Source organism: Ascidiella aspersa, chromosome 2, assembly GCF_963924565.1.
Source record: "Ascidiella aspersa chromosome 2, kaAscAspe10.2, whole genome shotgun sequence".
Lineage (NCBI taxonomy): Eukaryota > Metazoa > Chordata > Ascidiacea > Phlebobranchia > Ascidiidae > Ascidiella > Ascidiella aspersa.
This window is the reverse complement of record NC_139448.1, coordinates 22844437-22863915: the sequence shown is the minus strand read 5'-3', so window position 1 is coordinate 22863915 and position 19479 is coordinate 22844437. Positions and strand designations below refer to the sequence as shown.

Below are 19479 nucleotides of genomic sequence, written 5' to 3'. Positions count from 1 at the left end.
TGCTGCTTTTTACCAAGTTTTTTTTAATATGCATTTTTTATAACACAAGAGTGTTTTAGGCAGGGTTACGAAGTCGGTTAAGTAAGACTTACAAATCCTGAGTCCAACTCTGGCCAATTTGAAAATATTTCATGCAACAGTTGACTACCTTACCAATTTCAAATTATGTTGTGCGCCTGTCGGCCTACGGACTCTAGTTATTATACTGAGTCTTATTCAAGTCCTAAGTCGAAATCTGTTGAGACTCCAATCTGTGGTCCTGTTGTAAGCAAGCCCATTTATACTTTAACCCACCACTTTTTAAAAAAATTACTTTATAATTTTACTATTAAAAAACCTTTTAACTTTTATTAGGCAATTAAACTAACATTTCTGCCTTTTTTAAATTATTGACCACATGTTTATTACAGATTTTTATGATCAAGAACATTCTGTTGCAGTTGAATTTGCTGCAAAAGAACCACCAATTGTTTCAACTGGTAAGCTTATAGTATTTGATTTGTCTGTAGTGCAAAAATATTGAGATGTATATAAATTTTAATATGCTACTTTCTTTGGGTTTGAATCTCTAGAAGTATGTTAATAATTAGTTGAAATGCGTCTATTTCAGTTCTCTTCAACCGGGTATTCCGGATCAAAGCTAGGGTACAGCAGTAGTGACAGCTAAACAAAAGATACACAGATTTGGTCTGTATTACAGTATGACAGAATTTTTTTTATTCTTATGACTTTTTTTTAATGTTGTCAGGCAGGTGTGACATCCAGACCTATGTGAGTTTTAGGCAAGATGTAAGCTCAGAATATCACTTTACCGAACATTTTAAGCAGTGTCAGTTACCTTACTGGCCAATGCCAGTAGTCAAAGCTAATTTTTCATACCCATTTTTTCATATTGAAAGATGCTGCAGATAAAAAATGAAACAGATAAGATAAAAAAAATGAAACACTTATCATTCATCATCAATCACACAGGATGTACAGCAACTCATCCTTTAAGTCTTTGAAAGGCATTGTTCACAAACTGAAAAATGTTAACTTTTTCCATTTAGTTTTTTAACCTTCCATTTACTTATTAACCTAGGTTTTGTAAAAAGCCTTTCAAGAGATAGTGTATCATGTTCCTTTACCATAAACCTTGTTTCACCAAGTGTGGAGGGTATTCACCAATAATAAGGACCTAATCTTTCAATACATCTTACCAAGTGATAAACTTCTGCATTGTGCTTTACTAAACAATGTTGTGTTAATTGTACCTTACTTCAAGAAAATATATTCTTTGTTTAATATGTTAATGCAAAATATATCCTATTTTGCACCACATCTTAAATAACAAAGCAATCATCATTAACATGGCATAATATTTAATAAATCATTGTCCATTGACCAAGGTTGTTAAACTTTTAGAACATTTTTAAAAGGTTTCAGACCTTTTTCCATTAAAAATTCTGTTTTTATTTTATGCGCAGATGCCCAAAGTGTGTCAACCAATAATTCTCCACTGCATAACACATAACAGTGTTTAAGCATTTATAGCCTAAAATTAGAAAAAAAAGTTCAGGGAGGAAACATATTTTTTGTTGCCTATAAAAGTTATTTTTCAACCTACTAGCTTGATCCATTGTTTTTAAAACTGTTTGGAGCAATGATAGATTATTTAATCTAACTAATATGAATAACACTAACCCACAAAAAAATGCCAAAAATACTTTAACGGTTTATTTACATCCGTGTAAAAAAGTATGATATTTCCAAAATTTTAAACAAATAATTTGCTTAGCTGAACACTGATGCAAGCTCTTTATGTTGTACTGTACAAGTTTAGCTTTGAAAAGCATTTCATTTCCTCAGCTTTCGGTAAACTGTGCACTATAAGGCAGTAAACCAAATAAACAGAGCCAATTCATAAAAATAAACAAGCCAATTTTTGATGTGAAAACTGCCGTTTTATTTTCAGCTTCATACAAACAGGTGTTTTTTGGCTTTTTTGTAGGTTGTTTCATTTTTATCTCTTTTTGTTGTTGTTTAACTGTGTATGTGTTGTTGCATTTCCTGATGAAGGCATCCTGCATACATAGCCGAAACATTGAATAAATAAATTAGAATTGCTTAAAAGCGCTTCTTTTTAATGATTATATTTGGAAATGCTTGAAAAACCTTACACTTTAAATATGCTAAAACTGTATTTGTATATTACAGTCAGCAAGTGTCGCCTGGATCCACCTGTAACCACTTCTAAAAGCAGTGATCTAGCTTTTGAAAGAAGTGAACCTGAACAACCTACGCACAAAAGGTTTTACAGACAAGTTTTACTTTATGCTTTAAAGGGACTTAAGGTTTTAAAGCAGTTAACAGGTAGGAATTAATAAATTTTTGTTTTTTTGTAAGCCACCTGAAAACTATATTCCTCTTTAAAAAATTATAAAAATCTTCCGTTAAAATAAAGTATGTGCTTTAAAATAGCTTACTGTTAATAGACATCATGCTTACGTGTTTCTGTCAAACTTGCCCTTTTAACAGTTTTTCTAAGACTTTCTTTGTTACAGTAATCCAATTAATTAGATGTTCTCATTACCAAAAAAAATATAAAACTAAAATTTAGAAAACAAACATTGTTAATAATAACAACAGCAAAATAAATAAGGGTTGCTACGGGGACAAAATATTTTTCTAATATCAGCAAAATGAAAAGACATAGCAATGTATTATGATATAACATGATTTTCAAGATAAATAATGTGCAATTTACAACAATTACTCCACTTTTGGTAGTGGTACATAATTTGCATGAGTTAAGGTAAACAACCATTTGTAATTTGTTATCAGTCGAACATTTTAACCTTAACTATACAATACAGTTTTGTTGTCAGTAAATTAGTTTGGTTAATCATATGTTTGTTTGCTCTTTCTCTTTTGAAGGCATAAGAAAAAATATTTCAAGAGATTTGGAAGCCTACCTATGGACAAAGCAACTGCACCTAACCAAGACACTGCTGATGGCATACTTTTCCAAAACAAAATTGTTTCTAGATTCAGATTTTTCATCTACTATAAAATATGTCAGACTTGCTCTTCATTGCTATGGTAATTTTTAATAGTCAATAAAATAAGGTTAAACATTTATTTATCATTACTTTCAAAAACAAACTTTTTACAGTTGTTGCTTTTTATATTCACTTTTTTATGAATGATTAATTTCAATGTACCAGTGTTAGGGTTGTTCAGGTTATAAATATTTCAAAAATCCACGATTGTTGAACTGTTTCCCATGGTTTGCACCTTGAAAACTGTGTGGCAAATATGATTAGTGAAAAACGACTAATATTTTTGTATCCCCTAATCTGAAAATTTTGTTGTTAAATCAACAATGGGATGCCCTGGTTTGATATTTGCAAATTTTTCTATAGTGAGGGCAAATGTAGGCGAAAGGAAGACTTGTTGAAGGCTAACAAGATATGGTACACCTCAAAGGCAATTATTTTTAACCGCGGGCGGCATGAGAAACTTGAAATGTTGTGGCGTGCCGGGTCAAAATAGGATCTCAAATACACACAATATGCTGTCATACTCTGACCCTATGAAACAAATAAGCTAATGAACTTCTATTTACATTAGAGAGTTGTGCGCAGATGGGCAATTAAAGTCGAATTTTTAAAAAAAGGAAAAATTGCATCTACAGGCTATATATCTTAAAATGCAAACTTTAAATTAGATAAAGAGGGGAATGTCACATATTGAGAACAGATAAAAAATGTACATTGCTTGATATATTGGCGTTTGTCAAGTTATGGGGCACGTTCACTTAAAATTAAGGTTAAAATCTGTAAATATTTTGCACACCAAAAACTTGCATGTTTTTTTGCCTTTGAGGCCTAAGTTTTCCGATATGTTACTTGCGGTACAATGGCCATATTGCAAAGACGGTACAAATCAATAGAAAAACACAACCTGGAATTAAATAAATTGGGTTGACAAAATGAATCAGTTTAGAAAACGGACTTATTTTAATCATTTTTAAAGACTGAATACATTCGACCAAAGCCCAAAAAATATTTAGATATTAAGCTAAGTTTGTTAAATTTTCGTAAGAGAAAAAGTTACAGTGCAGAGATGCTTTTTTTCTCTAACGAAGCCAAAAAGTCGCATGAAACTAACTAGAAAGACAGAAGAGAAGCGCAAAAACAATGACCATTTTAGTATCTAAAACAGGCTAAAAATAGAGTTTGGTGAGGTCAAGACTAGATCCGCCCCCGTAAAGAGTGAACAACCAAACATGTAGAAACTCCCCCTTGTTTTCACTAAGATTATGTATTTTAAGAAAAATAAGGCCCGGGCCGCAGTAAATCGCTTGCCGGGCCTGACCTGCCAGCCATATGTTGCCCAAGTCTGCCTTAAAAGAATGCATGCTGAGAAATCAGTATTTTATTTCTTTTAGCTGTGTGCGGCTTCACCTTGCATTCACTAAATTATACTCATTCACTAAATTATACTAAGAATAGTAAATCTGACCATATCGAGATTGTTAAGCATCAGCCACTAGAACAGTGGTTCTTAACCTTTGGCAACCTGTCGAACCCCTATGTTAATTTGCCAGCGTTGGCGAACCCCAAATTTTGGCACAGTATTCGTTTCCTCTCTTCTAGCAGCTGAAACTGGGCAAAATCAATTTATAAACTTGCATTTATAGAGGTTAAATTGGGCAAACTTTTAATTTATAACGTACCATGACACTGACTGATTTTTGTTCGGAGCGGTGCGCTTCTCAAGCTTTTATTAATGAATTTTTGAACTTTTATCGTCGGCATTATGTGTTTTGTTGGAGGGCCAGATTCTGTTGTTAATACACATACAAACCATGACACCTTGGCGCATAAAAGAGATTCGAATTTAGTTTGAAATAACAGCATTTATGCTACACAGGACGTCCTCGCCGAACCCTCGAAACATCTTCGTCGAACCCCAAGGGTTCAATCAAACCCTGGTTAAGAACCACTGCACTAGAAGGACGTGACTTCGGTCTTTTAACAACATTTTTCAAAAAATAAGTTTAATAAGTCGCAGCAGGATTTAATAAAAAACGGTTGTAAATGATTCTGAGAAAAACAAAATAAAACATTGCACACGACAGGCTAACCTTTTACATGTCTTTAAAGAGCAATAGTAATTGTATTAGGATTTGGACATCAAATATTGTGTCTCACTTTATTAACTTGATTATAGTTAAAGGTGGGCAATATAAACTACTATGCAACGGAAATTCTAGTGAGCTTTAATAGATTGTCAATCGGTTTAAAGAAAAAAAAAATTGTTTGGTGTTGGATCTGAACATATTTCAATAGTATTTTATTGTCTTTAAATAAATATGCCGCTGGCCGGTAGAGTTAACCCTTTGTTGAATTTGGGACTTAAGTAAAACCTCATAAAGCTACCATAACACGGTTAACACTCAAGTTGGATATGCATGTACCCAGTACCAAATTTTAAAACTGAGAAGGCGTCAAACTGTAAATTGTAAAGCTAAAATAGATGGTGGAAATATTTCCTCCACATGTTATGATGAATGAATTATATAGTACCCCTATTGTAAATTGCTGTATATCCACCCTGTGTTACGTAATTGGGTTGAACACATACATTTTTTGGTTGGAGTCTGACTCCTGTTACTTTCAACTGATTATGCCCTGACCCCAAGGGTTCACTAAACTATTTTCATAAAGGGACAGATAACTAAGGACTGACAATCATGCCCGGAATACTGTAAGGATTGACAAATGTGGCCGGTAATTTTTTTTAATTGTTTATCAAAAAAAAACTTTAGTCAGCTTTATAAGCTTAAATTGTCAGTTTAAAATATCATTGAAATTTTGGTTTAAAATATCCCTGGCAAAAGTGTTTGATGTGGCTTTTTTGGTGGACATTTGCAATTTTCACATTTCCTATTTCAAAATTTGCTCTGCCTGTATTAGGTTTTTGCCATTCATTCTGTTTACTCAGCAATTTTGTAACTAGAAAAGAGAACTTTTTTGCAGTTATGTTAAAGTTAAAAACAGAGTTTGTTGTAGGAGTGGTGTCCAACCCAATTGCACAACTCAGATCACATGTGCACAATATGCAACTACATCATATTGTTCTGATTAAACTTGGCCCAAAACAGTCATAAAAACAAGCAATTATAGTCCAAAAACCAAGAAATTATTATAAATTAGTAGCAAAGCTCGCAAATTGCATAACCACATTTAAACTATTTCTTCAGTTACTTAACTAGACCTGTGTAATTTACATGTAAAGCATAGGACATCATAGAAACAAAATGAACACGGAACAAAACTATTAAAATCACTACAAAAAGTTAAATATTATAGTAGAGCTGGCGCCCCCCGGTTAGGAACCATTGATTTAGATGAATTTTTAAGTTATGATTGAAGTATTTATTATGCATGTTTGTTATTTTAGAGTGTTTGGATGTAATGCTAGCAACAAAGATCGATTTTGAAGTCAACAATATATTTAAAACGGAGGAGTCAACTGTGATAGGTTTGTTTTTATTTTGTAATGCATAACATCTACCGGTTTTAATAATGTTGTAGAATTTGAACCACACAATGTTTTTGTTCAAACTAATACTCTTTATATTATGTATATTTTGTCTTGCTGGTTTAGCGATAGCATGATAGAAAGCAAGTTCAATCTGAAATTACATTCAAAATCTACAATTTAAACATAAAAGAAGAATAAAATTTTGTCCAAAACTGACTCATTTCACTCATTTTACTTAATTTACTCATAGTTTTTCATTTTAACTTAAAATATGCAATTTTTTAGTGCAATTTCCGATTTATATTCACTTTATTTTCGTCTTTTGTTTCAAAACATTACATTTAAAAGTTGTTTCTACAAAAGATTCAGCCTGAATCATGTTAACATTAATCCATTTTAAATCTTCATGTTCAATAAAACAACACTTGTTAATATATTTAAGACCTCGTAAAAATCATACACAGAAGTTTGTTGAAAAAGCTACTATTGCCATTCAATTAAGTCCTGTTTCTGTCTATTCAACTTTTGATTGGTTTTTCAGGTTTTTGATACACTTTAAAATGATTAAATTTGACTGCTATATTTTGTTGTGTGGCCCTTTAACACCAGTTGCAAGATTCCACACCTAGTGCTTCAATTTAAGCACTTGAAAAACATTTATTATTAATAGTTTTTCAGGCCAGCGACCAACGATTTGAATCTGAAGCTAACAGTTTTGTTCACTTCTCTTTGCTTCTAAATCTACCCTGAAATTTATATTTCTGAGAATCATGTTTTTCTATTTATTGAAAGTAATGTCTTAACTGGAGTCAATTGCTAAAGTTAAAAAATAATTTAGGAAAGATTTAGTAACAAAAAAATAGTTTTGATCAGTGGAATTAAAATAAATAAGTTTAGTTATATAAAAATATTTTCCGTTAGTAGAATTATTCTGTAATAATGATTTCATGCTATAACGTTAAGACAATAATATGTTATTCATAGTGCAAAATATTGAAAAACCCAAATTGCGGGATAGTCCCTAATCTGTAGATGCCATGTATTATGGAGGGATATTTATGTAATGTTTAGAAACCTTTGTTTTCTTTGCATTTTTTAAATTGCAACGCAACACATCATTCTGTGGCTTCATGCATCCAGAGTTGAGACCCAACAATAAATGTGATCATTTTACTGTATACAAAATGTACACCAAATAAATTTTGAATTTGATTTCAGATAGATTTATGGAAAATATGTTGCCAATAAAGTTTGAAATATTATTTCCTAAGTTACTTGTTATTTGTGGAGATCTTCAACTATCGCAGCTACATTCTCTTCCTTGTACAAGTTTATTTGTATTTTCTGATGATGACATTGAATTGATGCAACTTCTGGGAAAACCTTTAAATCCTGCTGGTAAAAATGTTTTCTAAACTAGCAATTTTAAATACTAAATTAGGCACTTCCTCCTGTAGCCATTTTGAGTCCTGACAAAATCTGAATACCGAAGCTAAATATGGAGTGATGATAAATCAATTTGCTAAAAAAATTACAACTTTGGCTTAATTAAAGAAATAACAAATTGTGCCCGTAACTAACCACAAAATTTACGTCTAGCCCTTCAAACAGAATTTAAAGCATTAGTCATCTTAACTATTTTTGATAAACACCTTCTTTGATGTGTGTTTCTAATGATTTATGTCAAGAAAATAATTTTTGTCAAGTGAAACTAGGATGCCAGTTAACGTTTCTTGTTTTCATCCAGTTTCATTGTTTAGCTGTATTTATCCAATGTTTAAGTTACCTATTTTAAATAGTGTTATATAATATTTGTCACGAAATACTTTCTTTGCAGCAACAACGAAGTATAGCAATTTGTGCAAAGCAAGTGATTGCAGTGAAGAAACACTTAAAATATCCAAAGAGTGTTATGAAATGGCTTTACAAGCTGTAAACCAATTGCTCCAAAGTAATGTAAGCAAAAAATCTCAGTTAAAAACTAAAGACAAGAGTTCCGGATTGCAAAATGACCTAAATGATTCACTTTATAAAGGGCTGCAAATTTCTGTTACAAGAAAGTTAGGTCATATTTGCAATGAACAAGGTGCTTTTGCTTTATCGAAAGCCATTGAGGTCATTACACATAAAAGCAATGGTTAGTGTAATAGTTGGCGGTACCTATTATGTAAATTTGTGGTTCATTTAACTGTTTTTATGTAGACTTCAAGTCCTTGTGGAAATCTTGCTATGCAAATTTGAAACACGCACAAACTCTCTTTGTTGCTGTTTCAGACATAACTAATGAGGTGAAGTACATTAATTCTTGTATAAATCTTATGTTGTTCACAAATTTGTTAACTTGTGAAATTATTGATTGGAAAAGCGTAGTGATAACCAAAAGTATTTTAGGCATTGGTTCTTTCTAATATTGGAAAATTAATGAGAGTGAGTGCACAATCTGTAGCACAGGAAAACAACAATGTATTTACTGACAATGAACATCAACTTTACGAAAATGCAATTGATCACTACAACAAAGTATGGGTTAATGATTTTTTGCACTTGTTGTTTGTGTTGTGGTATATAAGTGTCTCTCAACCCATCTGCTAAAGAATTACAGTAAAAATACTATTATTTGTTAAATAAGTCGTTTTATTATACTTGTTCTTTGTGAAGCTACCATTTAATAAGTGTTTGACTTAATACCAGTCACACAAGGCATGACTAGACCAGGAAATTTAGGTGAAAAAGGCTTAAACCTCAAACTAATTGCAACAATTTTTTATATTTATCACGGAAAAGGTGCCAAGAACTTTCAAACACTGTCACTGCAAAAACTGCGCGTCTTAACGTTATAATGATGTTATCCATTTTCATACTGGGCAACTAAATTGAAAGAGCTTCTAATGCTGTTAACGTTAACGTAGGCCATGTTGGTTTTATAATAAATTTAGTAATAATCTCTTAAAACTGCACTATTTATAAGTCTCACAAAATAAGTTCCATGAGTCACCATATGTTAGAACCTAACTTATAGCACACAACAAATCTGCATAAACTACAATAAATGCCAATACCGCAAGCTGAGATATTACAGTTTTTTTAGCTTTAATGTAACAATGGCATAATTTATTTCACCACAAAGAAATAAGTGCAAGGTATAACGAAACAGTAAACCAAACTTAATAGCAGTGTGACGGTAATACAAAGTCTAAAATGCCAATGTTTTCATTAGAAATAATATATTTAATAGGATGGTTAAAAAGGCTACTTATTGGATGACGGCCACATAAAATAGGTGCACCTCGAGCTAGAATTGGGAAGGCAGGTTGTATGTTTCCTCTCAGTAAAACTACACAAGAGCTGCAAACCTGATATGTTTTGGTTGATCAATTTTGTCTTAAGTTTTCCTCTTGCTGTATTGTATAGCTGTGAATATATATTGTGGGGTTGTGTGATTTGTCACCCTTGGAATTGTTTTCCGGCGAGGGATCAAAAACTCTAACGTTGAACAGCGAAATACTAGATAAAAAACCCGGCCTTTCCTAGGTTAAATAGAGTGTATACCAGTTCTAACTGATGAAGGACTAATGTAGTTGTACCGGCTGTGTAAATTAAAGCGCGATAATTCGCGAAATTCAAATTTACGTGTTTAAACAAAAAGAAACAATCTATTTTGCTGTGGGCCCTTCATCACATTTTATGTTATTTTTGGCTAGGTTTATTAAAGAGTCGGTAACGCATACGGCTTCCAACGTATATCGCCCTTGTTGCACTACAGGACGACACACGTAACGAGTCTTAACGCGACAACTTCGTTTGGTTACGGTCACGCAAAAGCCAACGAACTCTGCCTAACTTTTTCGTGGTTAAACACACTGTAAGAAGCCATTAGGCTTTGGCCAAAATCACTATCAAATTTTTCTTGGAAGGGTTTGTTGTACGATATCCGTATACGTTTCCTGATGCTGAATCAAAGTATGATTAGCATACGACCCGTGTCGTGTAGATGTATTTCGACTTGTGTGGTATTCAAGCAAACCCGTAATTCCGGCACCTAACTGAGTCATAAGAAAAAAAAGTTTAAAAACAAAAATTGCTTACCCGTGTCTGATTTGCGACGACGTTCGCTTGAGTTGCGCGCTCATTAATCCGACTTTCTCTCATAGAAAGAGACAACTTTTTTTCTTTCTGGGGGCATATGACTTTAATTCTATTTTACCCCGGCCGACAGGCTTACATATGCCGACCGGCGGACAAACTTTGCTATTTATTGTAAGAGATACCTAAAAAGCGAACTCGTGACCCATAAAAAGTAAATGAATATTCCTTGTTCTAAAATTTCTTTCTGAATCTACCATCATCACTACTGTAACTATTCATGTTACTGTCTAACTGTCCCACCTTTGAATTAGGTCAAATTTTACTTAAATAGAGATTTGGCAAAAAAATATATATGTACAAAAAATCGTTTGGATAACGATATACAAATTTTTTATGCTTCAAATATCTCCCAAACTAGAGCCAATAAAACCAGAAGCATTTTCTAAAAATATTTTAAAGCGACCTTAAATTTAATGTCGTTAGTCGTGTTTCTCTGTGTTATCTTTAGGGTGTCGTGTTTCTACAGTTTAATGTCAACAGAGTTCAATGATTACAAGTTTTCCAACTTTCAGAGAGACTTTTTTGTCTGGCAGTCTGGGTATAGTTACCATTTTAAACTTAGTATAATACAAAAATGTCTTGGGCTATTGGCATTGTTCCGGCGAACTAAATTAACTAACGCTGCAATAAGCACGTAAATTTGCCAAATCTAACTGAATTTGTGCATGGTTAAGCAGCATAAAACAATCCATCAACCTGTGTGCTCCAAATTACTATTACATATTATGTTGTTTCAAACCCGTGTAAGTTTGCGAAAACCTTACTATATATAGCCCAGGGTAATTCAAACCCAGGCCGATATCATTTTTTGGCTATTTTGGTCATATATAGTACTTAAATTGAGAATAGGTGATCAAAGAACAGCAAATGTGTTTTTATGTGGTTTGGCTTTTTTAAATTTTGAAGGTAAACTGTTCAACAAAATTTTGCTTGTTCGTGACACTGATGTAGCATATTCTGTGTGTGGCCCATAAATAACACACTCACAAATTTTTGTCCGCGAAGATGTCAACCTAGGATTAAATAATAATGCAAAACAGTGTGTAAAAAGGCTTAATGTTTGCTTTCACCCTAAGTGTTTCTTTGCAAAAAAGCAACATTTTAGTTTACCTCTACATAACTTAACATCGAACACTTAGACGGCTAACAAACTGTTGTAAAAATTGTAGAAAACCGTGTACAATTTTTTACTATTTGACAGGCTAAACGTCCTAATTTTGCATCTTCTAATTACGATAAAACTAGCAAACGAATGACAAGGCCAAGCCGTTGGACAAACAATAGTCCTTTGGATTAGCAAATAAAAGCTTTTAAGTGTTTTAAGACCCAACAGGAAACTCGTTTAACGATTATGAAAAAAGGTTTAATACTAAAGTTGGATATCTTATTGAAGGAAAAAAATCAATTTTGATCCAACTTATAAGAAACCTGTTATAAAAGCACAGCACAGAATGCCGTGTACAGCCACGTATCAAACATTCATTGGCAACAATACGAAGACTTTTGGCCAGTGACATTACAACAATTTTGTAGGTCTATCGATACGGCTAAAGACGGTTAGCATGAATTTATTGGGAGCTCGGAAAAATAATAAAACAACAGTTTTGTTTAGTGCAATAAACCATGCGAAGACGCGAGCAGGAACGGTTTAAAAAGCCACCAAGCTAAGGCCTCTTTAAATTAATCGCTATAAATGTACGGCCCGAGTGGAAGTGCCATTTGGTCGACTGCGTGATAAAATTATAGCTGCGTCACCGTAAAAATGGAATTAAAATTTTCGCTTTCATAAAACAATTTCATCAAGTTTCGCAACATATATAATTAAACGTTTTTTTTTTTTAAGCTAACAGTCTTGTGAAAATCGTGTGCGATTGGCGAAATCTTTGAGCTTTCCACTTAGTTAAAAAGCGGTTTAACATATGAAGCAGTGTTTGGTATTGTGTCAAATGGATCGACTCTTTATGTTATGACTTTGAAACTTATGAAGCAGTGTTTAGTATTGTGTCAAATGGATCGACTCTTTATGTTATGACTTTGAAACTTGCTGTTTCTTTTTGAAACAGTGTTAATATGTAAAAGAGCAATTTCCTGTTGTGCTTTTGAAATATATCGCAAAAATACTTGGCTATTGCGCACTACACTTGGCTAAGCACGCCACTCATATACAAAAATTTGCTCTTCATGATTTGCCTGAAATGAACCTTTTTCTTTATATTCTTTTGGAGCGAGCGAAGCTGGTCGATATGGCCTGTGACAAATATCTTTTTTCTGCTCCTGTTGTTTTTTTGCGACCAACCAACGAAACCCGACGAATATAGAAGATAATATGTGGTTACTTTTTTTCCTTTTTATGCGGTTCTTTTAGTCCTCCTTATAATCAGCAGATTTTTATGTTATGGGCTAGACAGCTTTGAGTTGCTGGTTTTCAATTGGCTTAAAAGTAAATACTATTAATAGGCGAGGTATTATTTGGATAGCAAGACAGCTTATGAACAAGTTTTAAAATGGACAAATCTGATGAGCCTGTGGATTGGGAATTGTTTGTATTCAATTTTGGGGGGATTTAGCCAGAAAAACTCTCGTTTTTTTCGAAATACCTTACGCGTGTGTGTGACAAACTTTTCGAAAAAACACTATTTAAAACAACTTATTAAATTTTATTGCGAAATTATCAAGATTCGGAAATAATTTTTGCGAGCTGTAAAGTCCAACAGATGCAATAAAACGCCCGAAAATTTGTTTCGAACAAATTAAACAAAACGCATTTTTTCGCGCTACGCGCGCACCTTGTTTTATCTGCAATCGATTTTATTTGTACATTTGCTTTCTGGAAGTATATGTCGTTTCAACGAGGTTTCTGGAAGTATATGTCGTTTCAACGAGGCTTGGTACCGTATCTTAGGACATTTCAAAGATACTGTATGATACTATGTTGTGACTATGTTGCCCGCAAAGAATATTCAAGAAAATGAAGAAATATTGTGGTTCCCCATGCTGCCAACCTTGGACCACCTTGCTACAGAATGAAACTTTTGCCACTGTTTATGCAAATCTATAACGTGTTTGCATTAAGCCCATTGTTTTGTGAGTGACATCAATTCAACTTTCCAAACAATATAAACGCAATGTATGATTTTTACGCTTGGGTACGGTTATTCAGTTGTCAAGTCAATAGTGTTTATCTTTCATGTGGCCAATGCGTCAAGTCTCCTAAAAAAATTTACGATTTTTAGACCAAACCAAAGCGTTGCTTACTTCAGGCGCAATCGAACATAAGTTTGTTTGAGATATTCAAGCTTCTTGAGATTGAAGTATATAAGTCGTCGCCAATTGGAATCGGATCGGCAGCTATACAAACCTACAATCGTGTACCAATTCTATCACTTGGCATCGGTTCCAAACGGACATTCCTACATTCCTATTGGTGGCCGTAAGAAAGATAAATTCTCTTAATGCGACCGTCGATTGCTAAACGGTTGCACCCCTGTGCTGAACATACAACAACAACTTGCAAGACGAGCATATACTTAGTTACCATGCCTGGCAGCAACAGCATAGTTATGGAAGTAGAGCCTCCTTTAAGTGGTAATAGCTTTACCAGCTATTTGGATACACTTTTCTGGAGTTTTAAAGGTTGACAATTATATTAGGTCATGAAACCCACTCGGTATATACTGTGATCTCGCCCTTCTTAAGTAGTAATGACCAGCAGCAATTACAGCATAGTCATGATAATATTTTTAGCTTAAACAGGTTTGTAGTGCAAGCAAGGCAAGGCTAAGAAATATTGCCGGAGGTAAAGTTTGGACACACGGAGACCCTCGCTTAACGACACAACCGTTGCCCGCTGCATCCTGTTCGTATACAATATACAACTTACCAGCATTGTATTTCTATTACGGTATGCAAAATAACTAACACCACAGTTTGCAACTAATTATATTGTTTATCATGACACTACACCTTCGCCCAGATGCAGTTACCTTAAAATTCGCGTTATTGTTTTCAAACAAGACTATTTCCATATGTTATTGTATTATTACGAAACCAATCATAAGTACCGAAAGTCATGTTTTCGTTTTTTTGCCCTATATAAAACGGATGATGACATTATGACGCAGGTATTTCAAATAAAAAATTTAACGATCAGCCTTCTCCTGTACGGCTTATTCTGTCTCGTACTTTCGTTACATCCTAATTTGATTATCCGTATTACAATATTATTTAGTTGTGTTTGAATGTAATCCTTTTTCAACAGGCCCTTATGACTGCACAAAAACACGGGCACAAAATTGCTACAGCAAGCCATTGCAACAACTCGTTAGTGTATACCAATGTGCGATGGGAGTTAAGTGGTGCTTACCTGACCATGGCGAATAGGTTGCAAGAGTGTGTCACAAGTAGCAAAAGTCGCGAGGAAACAGAGAGACAGGTAGTGTAAAGATAATTTTTTAGTAAACGCCAGAAACCTCTACCGTTATGATACTGCTGGACTGCCATAATACAATAATGGCGAACATATTTTGATCCCATTGTAACTAATTACTTAATAAAGTTTTTATTACCATAAAGTGTTTAATATACAACTCTTACCAATAATTTATTGATGGTACTCGCTTCACAGCAAATTTAAACACGGCCTTTGTCAGCAGTGCACTGTGGACCTTCGACTTTCTGTGCGAACAAAGTTTTTTTCAACGCCCAATAAAACTGTTAACCGTGTGACATTATAGGCAAAACACAGTTCAAATAGCGCATTATATCAGTTAGGTTGTTCCAAACTGAGTTTATTTACCCTTTACGTTCATTTTTCAGATTTCCGACCTAATGACAAAATCTCTCAAAATTTGTTTAACCTTATGGAAAAACAGCGGTAAAAGGCCGTTGGCTGTTTATCGTTGTGCAAAAATTCATTCTTCTCTTGCTTCTCTTCATCATAGTTCGTTTCGAGATTCAGTAGGTTTTTTTATTATTGGTAGATTTTATTATTGGTAAAATGATTAACAGAGTACAAGTATAATATTAATTTTGATTACAGATCGATTCAACTAAAAAGCGGCATTATAGAGCACTTGCGGATTCGCATTATTCGAAAGCATGTACAATGTATAAACAATTAGAGGGTGAACACCCGAGTGAACTACTCAGAACCCAACTTGAAAGATTGGCATTAGTCGAACAAAACATTACATGTAATTATCTTAAAATATATTTCCATTTTTGTATCTCATGTAACAAATTGTAGCTTTTCTTAAGTTTTCACAGGAAACAAAACAAAGTCACTTTTTGAAGGATTGGCATTAATAAAAGACGCTATCCATCCATTACAAAGAATACGATTGCCTTTGTCAGTAAGTGTTCAATAACTCTTTGTAAATGACCGTATTTGTCTATTTCTATATAGCGGAATCAGGTGGCACCATACAAAGACAAATTGTATTGATTTTTGACAAGCTTTCGCACAACCGTGCCAAAGTATAAATGACCTGTCTACTAATTCCTCTGTTCTATAACTGTATGCTAAAAAAAGCTACATTAAAGCGATAAAGTTCTTTAAATGCGTAATCACGCAAAAACCTCACATTTCAAATGCTTTTGTGCAACAGGCAACACCTGACTTGTGTCAAACACACTTTGGACTGAATTTGTTTGACAGCATCTTTCAAAAATGTTTGACATGTTTACCAAATTGTGCTGTTACTGGTTTATATTTTCTGCAATTTGTTTTGTCCCAAAAACCACAAGTTCGCACGAATCGCAAAATTCCACACAACCCTTTACTTATTAAACAACAGTAAAATTACCAAAATGTTCCTGATTCGCGTAAAGCACGAAAAGTGTGCTTTAATTGGATTAATTTAGTCAAAATTGCGTTTTGGAATTTTGTAGCCGGTTTTGCTATCTGGTCATAGAAAAGTCGAGAAAATTACGGCCGGGAGAACGAGATAAATTTTAATATTTATTTAGTTTAATAAAGCTACAAAATAGTAGCCGTTTTATATTGGATATTGTTTCTATATACAAAGGACGAAAATCATTAGCAGTCTGCAGAGTATCGCTTTTTTCGCGTAAGTTGGCAAAAATGCCTTTTTAGCGAGAAAAATAAAAATGTTTCTCAAATAGAAAATTTAAATATAATAAAGTCGTTGTTAAAATAGGCAAAATATACAATTGGGTGAGGAGGCGATGTCCGTGTGTCAAAGCCCTGCTGACTCAACTATACCCTTTTACTAAAAAAATAAAATTGTTTCAGATTTTAGCTTCGCAAGAATTCTTTTCCATTGATTTACGACAGTTTAAACATTATTCGTTCCTACACGCAAATAGAACTTTAAACGATGAAGTTGTTGTTGATTGGCTAAATTTGACTGGGATTCTGGCAAAAATCATAAAATCTTTGTTACATCAACTTATCAAGTGTGTGTCATTTGGTCAAAGCAAGCAAACCGGTAAAAAGCGGTAAGTATAAAATTAAATTTTTGTTAAATGTAAATAGATTGAGTACGATATGCTTAGTGTACAATAAGTACTCGACTTGAAAAGTTGATGTAAGTACTCCCATTGTACTCGACAAAACAGCTCAACGCATCCTTTGCAACCACAAGTTGTTTGTTATCATGACACGTGGTTCCAGCGAACTTACACAAGGAAAGTACAACATATGTAATAGCGATTAAGAGGCCAAAGCTTGAGGTCTTTGATTAGAATTGAACCGCGTGCGCTCGCGTTTTTCCTATTTATAATTATAAATTTAGGCTGCTCACAGTAACCTACAGTACACTTCCCTTTTAATGGTAAAGCAGGGAATTTAGCACTGGGATTGTGTACTTGTTTTGAATGTCGCGCTAGGCGATTAAATGCAGACATAATCAGTGGCAAGCATCATAGGGACGACCAGCTCCTTTGCTGTTTTACAATGTAGGCAACATGTTGTCCGTTATCTACAAAACGCAAAAACACTAACTCCATATGAAATTTATAGAACGTGTAGATAGCCGTAGCGCCATTATCGCAATTATATTTTTAAATCATCGGCTATAAGACAAAATTCCTTTAGAAACCTACTGTGGTTGAACTCGTGCACTAATTCACAATTTAAATCAATTCTTTTTAGAAGAAACGCTACAAAATTCTCCCCCAAAGGCGAAAAAATGCATTTGTTTGGTTTTAATTTCACAAAAACGGTTTGCCCATTTCTATGGATTTTTTTATTGATGCATGGATGCACATTTACTACTAGAAGGTTGAACAAAGCCAAATACACCAAACAGAGCGTTTATGTTTTGTTGACGAGGTCTAACTTATAATCAAGACATAGTAGTTTGATTGTTTAAGCTTTTATTCATGAAAAATACACTAATGTTATCTGTTAATCCAATAAGGAAATCTTTGTCTAATGTTCTCTGTTCGGCGATGACGTTTAACTTGGAAACGTTATGTAACATTTGACAACGCTCGCGCAGAGTTGACAGAATATTTCAGATAGTTGGTTAGAACTTTTATCTCTACTTTACACCCTTTTACAGGTCATAGTTAGCCGGGGCAAAACAGGTTTATTGTTTTGGGGAGTTTTACGTCACGTTATAGCGTGCTTTGTGAGATTCCACCCTGTCGCGAATGGGCATGACTTCAAACAAAAGATCGCGGGCCACTGTGCAGGCTCACATGAATACCCTTGAATTGCATGATACTTTCCGCCATGTGCATAGGGCCAAAATAAATTATTCTAGAATTTAATCAAAACCATTGACAGCGACTCGTATAGACTTCTTTCTAACTTCAAAATCATTATTGATCTAAAGGAAATAGTTTTCAAATATAAATAGGCGCAGATATAAACTGAATAACTTTCGAATGTAAAAAATCTCTCGCAGACAATAAAATGTCGAATCAGATGACATTTAGACTGTTTATAAAACCAAGTATAAAACATAAAATCATTCCACAAAATTTTACAGAAATATATAGGCTATTTTGCCGTCTAAATAGACATCATCAGTTTGTTTTTTAAACTGAATAAAAACGTACATAACAAATAATTTTGTTGAGATTCGTATGAAAGTTTGTTTTTGCCAGATCCCCAAGACTGAATACAAACCGCTATGAAGATCTGAAGGCGGCATACAGCTCAACTCTACGAAGCATACAGTTTTCTGGAAGTTTTGAAACTGAAATTAAAACAATAATTAATAAAAATACACTAAACACAATTTTAACCAGAGTTGAAACGCTTATAAAAATAATAAATGATATTAGATTTCTGTGTTAAATTATTTTTGTTTGTTTTTCACTGCGTTTTTTCATCATGTGAAGTGTTTGCCTTTTGTTGACGCAACATGTTTGTCATTTTCAACGCCAAATATATATCACAAAATAAATGTAAGATACACGCAAGCCTTCGTCAATGTCCAACTCTGATCCTACTGTATGTGTTTGAGATTTAATAAGATATTTAAATTGAACTAAAACAACAAGAGGCGGTCCAAATTCGTTAGCCATTTTTGGTTGTTAAGGGACACATTAGTCACTCCCGTTTAAATGCATAACGCAAACCGGTGTGCAATAAGCCAATCCTCCAGAAATTAAACGCCTCATATTTTACAAAAATCTTTATACCGGTACCTTACTTTATGCGGAAAATAATTTAAATTTTAATCGAATATCGAATTAAAGAAGAAGCAGCCATATTTTGGCATTTGTAAGCCCCATTTTGGCGCCTGTGAACTCATAATAAAAGATCTAAACTAGTCATAATTAAATCCCTAAATTCATCAAAATAACGCCTGAAACTGTAGGGGA

The 19479-nt window shown here is 33.6% G+C and overlaps 1 protein-coding gene across 5 annotated transcripts in view; it reads left to right on the top strand.

Moving 5' to 3' along the window:
* The window catches only part of LOC146164348 (erythroid differentiation-related factor 1-like), a 47079-nt gene extending 28014 nt beyond the window's left edge, over positions 1–19065 (top strand). The window contains exons 12-25 of one of the 5 annotated variants that reach the window (XM_083383202.1): positions 411–479; positions 2197–2352; positions 2917–3081; positions 6451–6531; positions 7753–7932; positions 8372–8671; positions 8737–8822; positions 8926–9054; positions 14939–15112; positions 15496–15636; positions 15719–15872; positions 15937–16031; positions 16934–17139; positions 18757–19065. In XM_083383202.1, the coding sequence (XP_083239328.1) occupies positions 411–479; positions 2197–2352; positions 2917–3081; positions 6451–6531; positions 7753–7932; positions 8372–8671; positions 8737–8822; positions 8926–9054; positions 14939–15112; positions 15496–15636; positions 15719–15872; positions 15937–16031; positions 16934–17139; positions 18757–18949 (2129 nt within the window). In that variant the 3' untranslated portion in view covers positions 18950–19065. Of the gene's footprint in view, positions 1–410; positions 480–2196; positions 2353–2916; positions 3082–6450; positions 6532–7752; positions 7933–8371; positions 8672–8736; positions 8823–8925; positions 9055–14938; positions 15113–15495; positions 15637–15718; positions 15873–15925; positions 16032–16933; positions 17140–18756 lie in introns of those variants that run through there. The other 4 variants (XM_083383203.1, XM_083383204.1, XM_083383206.1 and 1 more) reach the window with 4 other exon arrangements.
* The last annotated feature ends 414 nt before the right edge of the window (positions 19066–19479 follow it).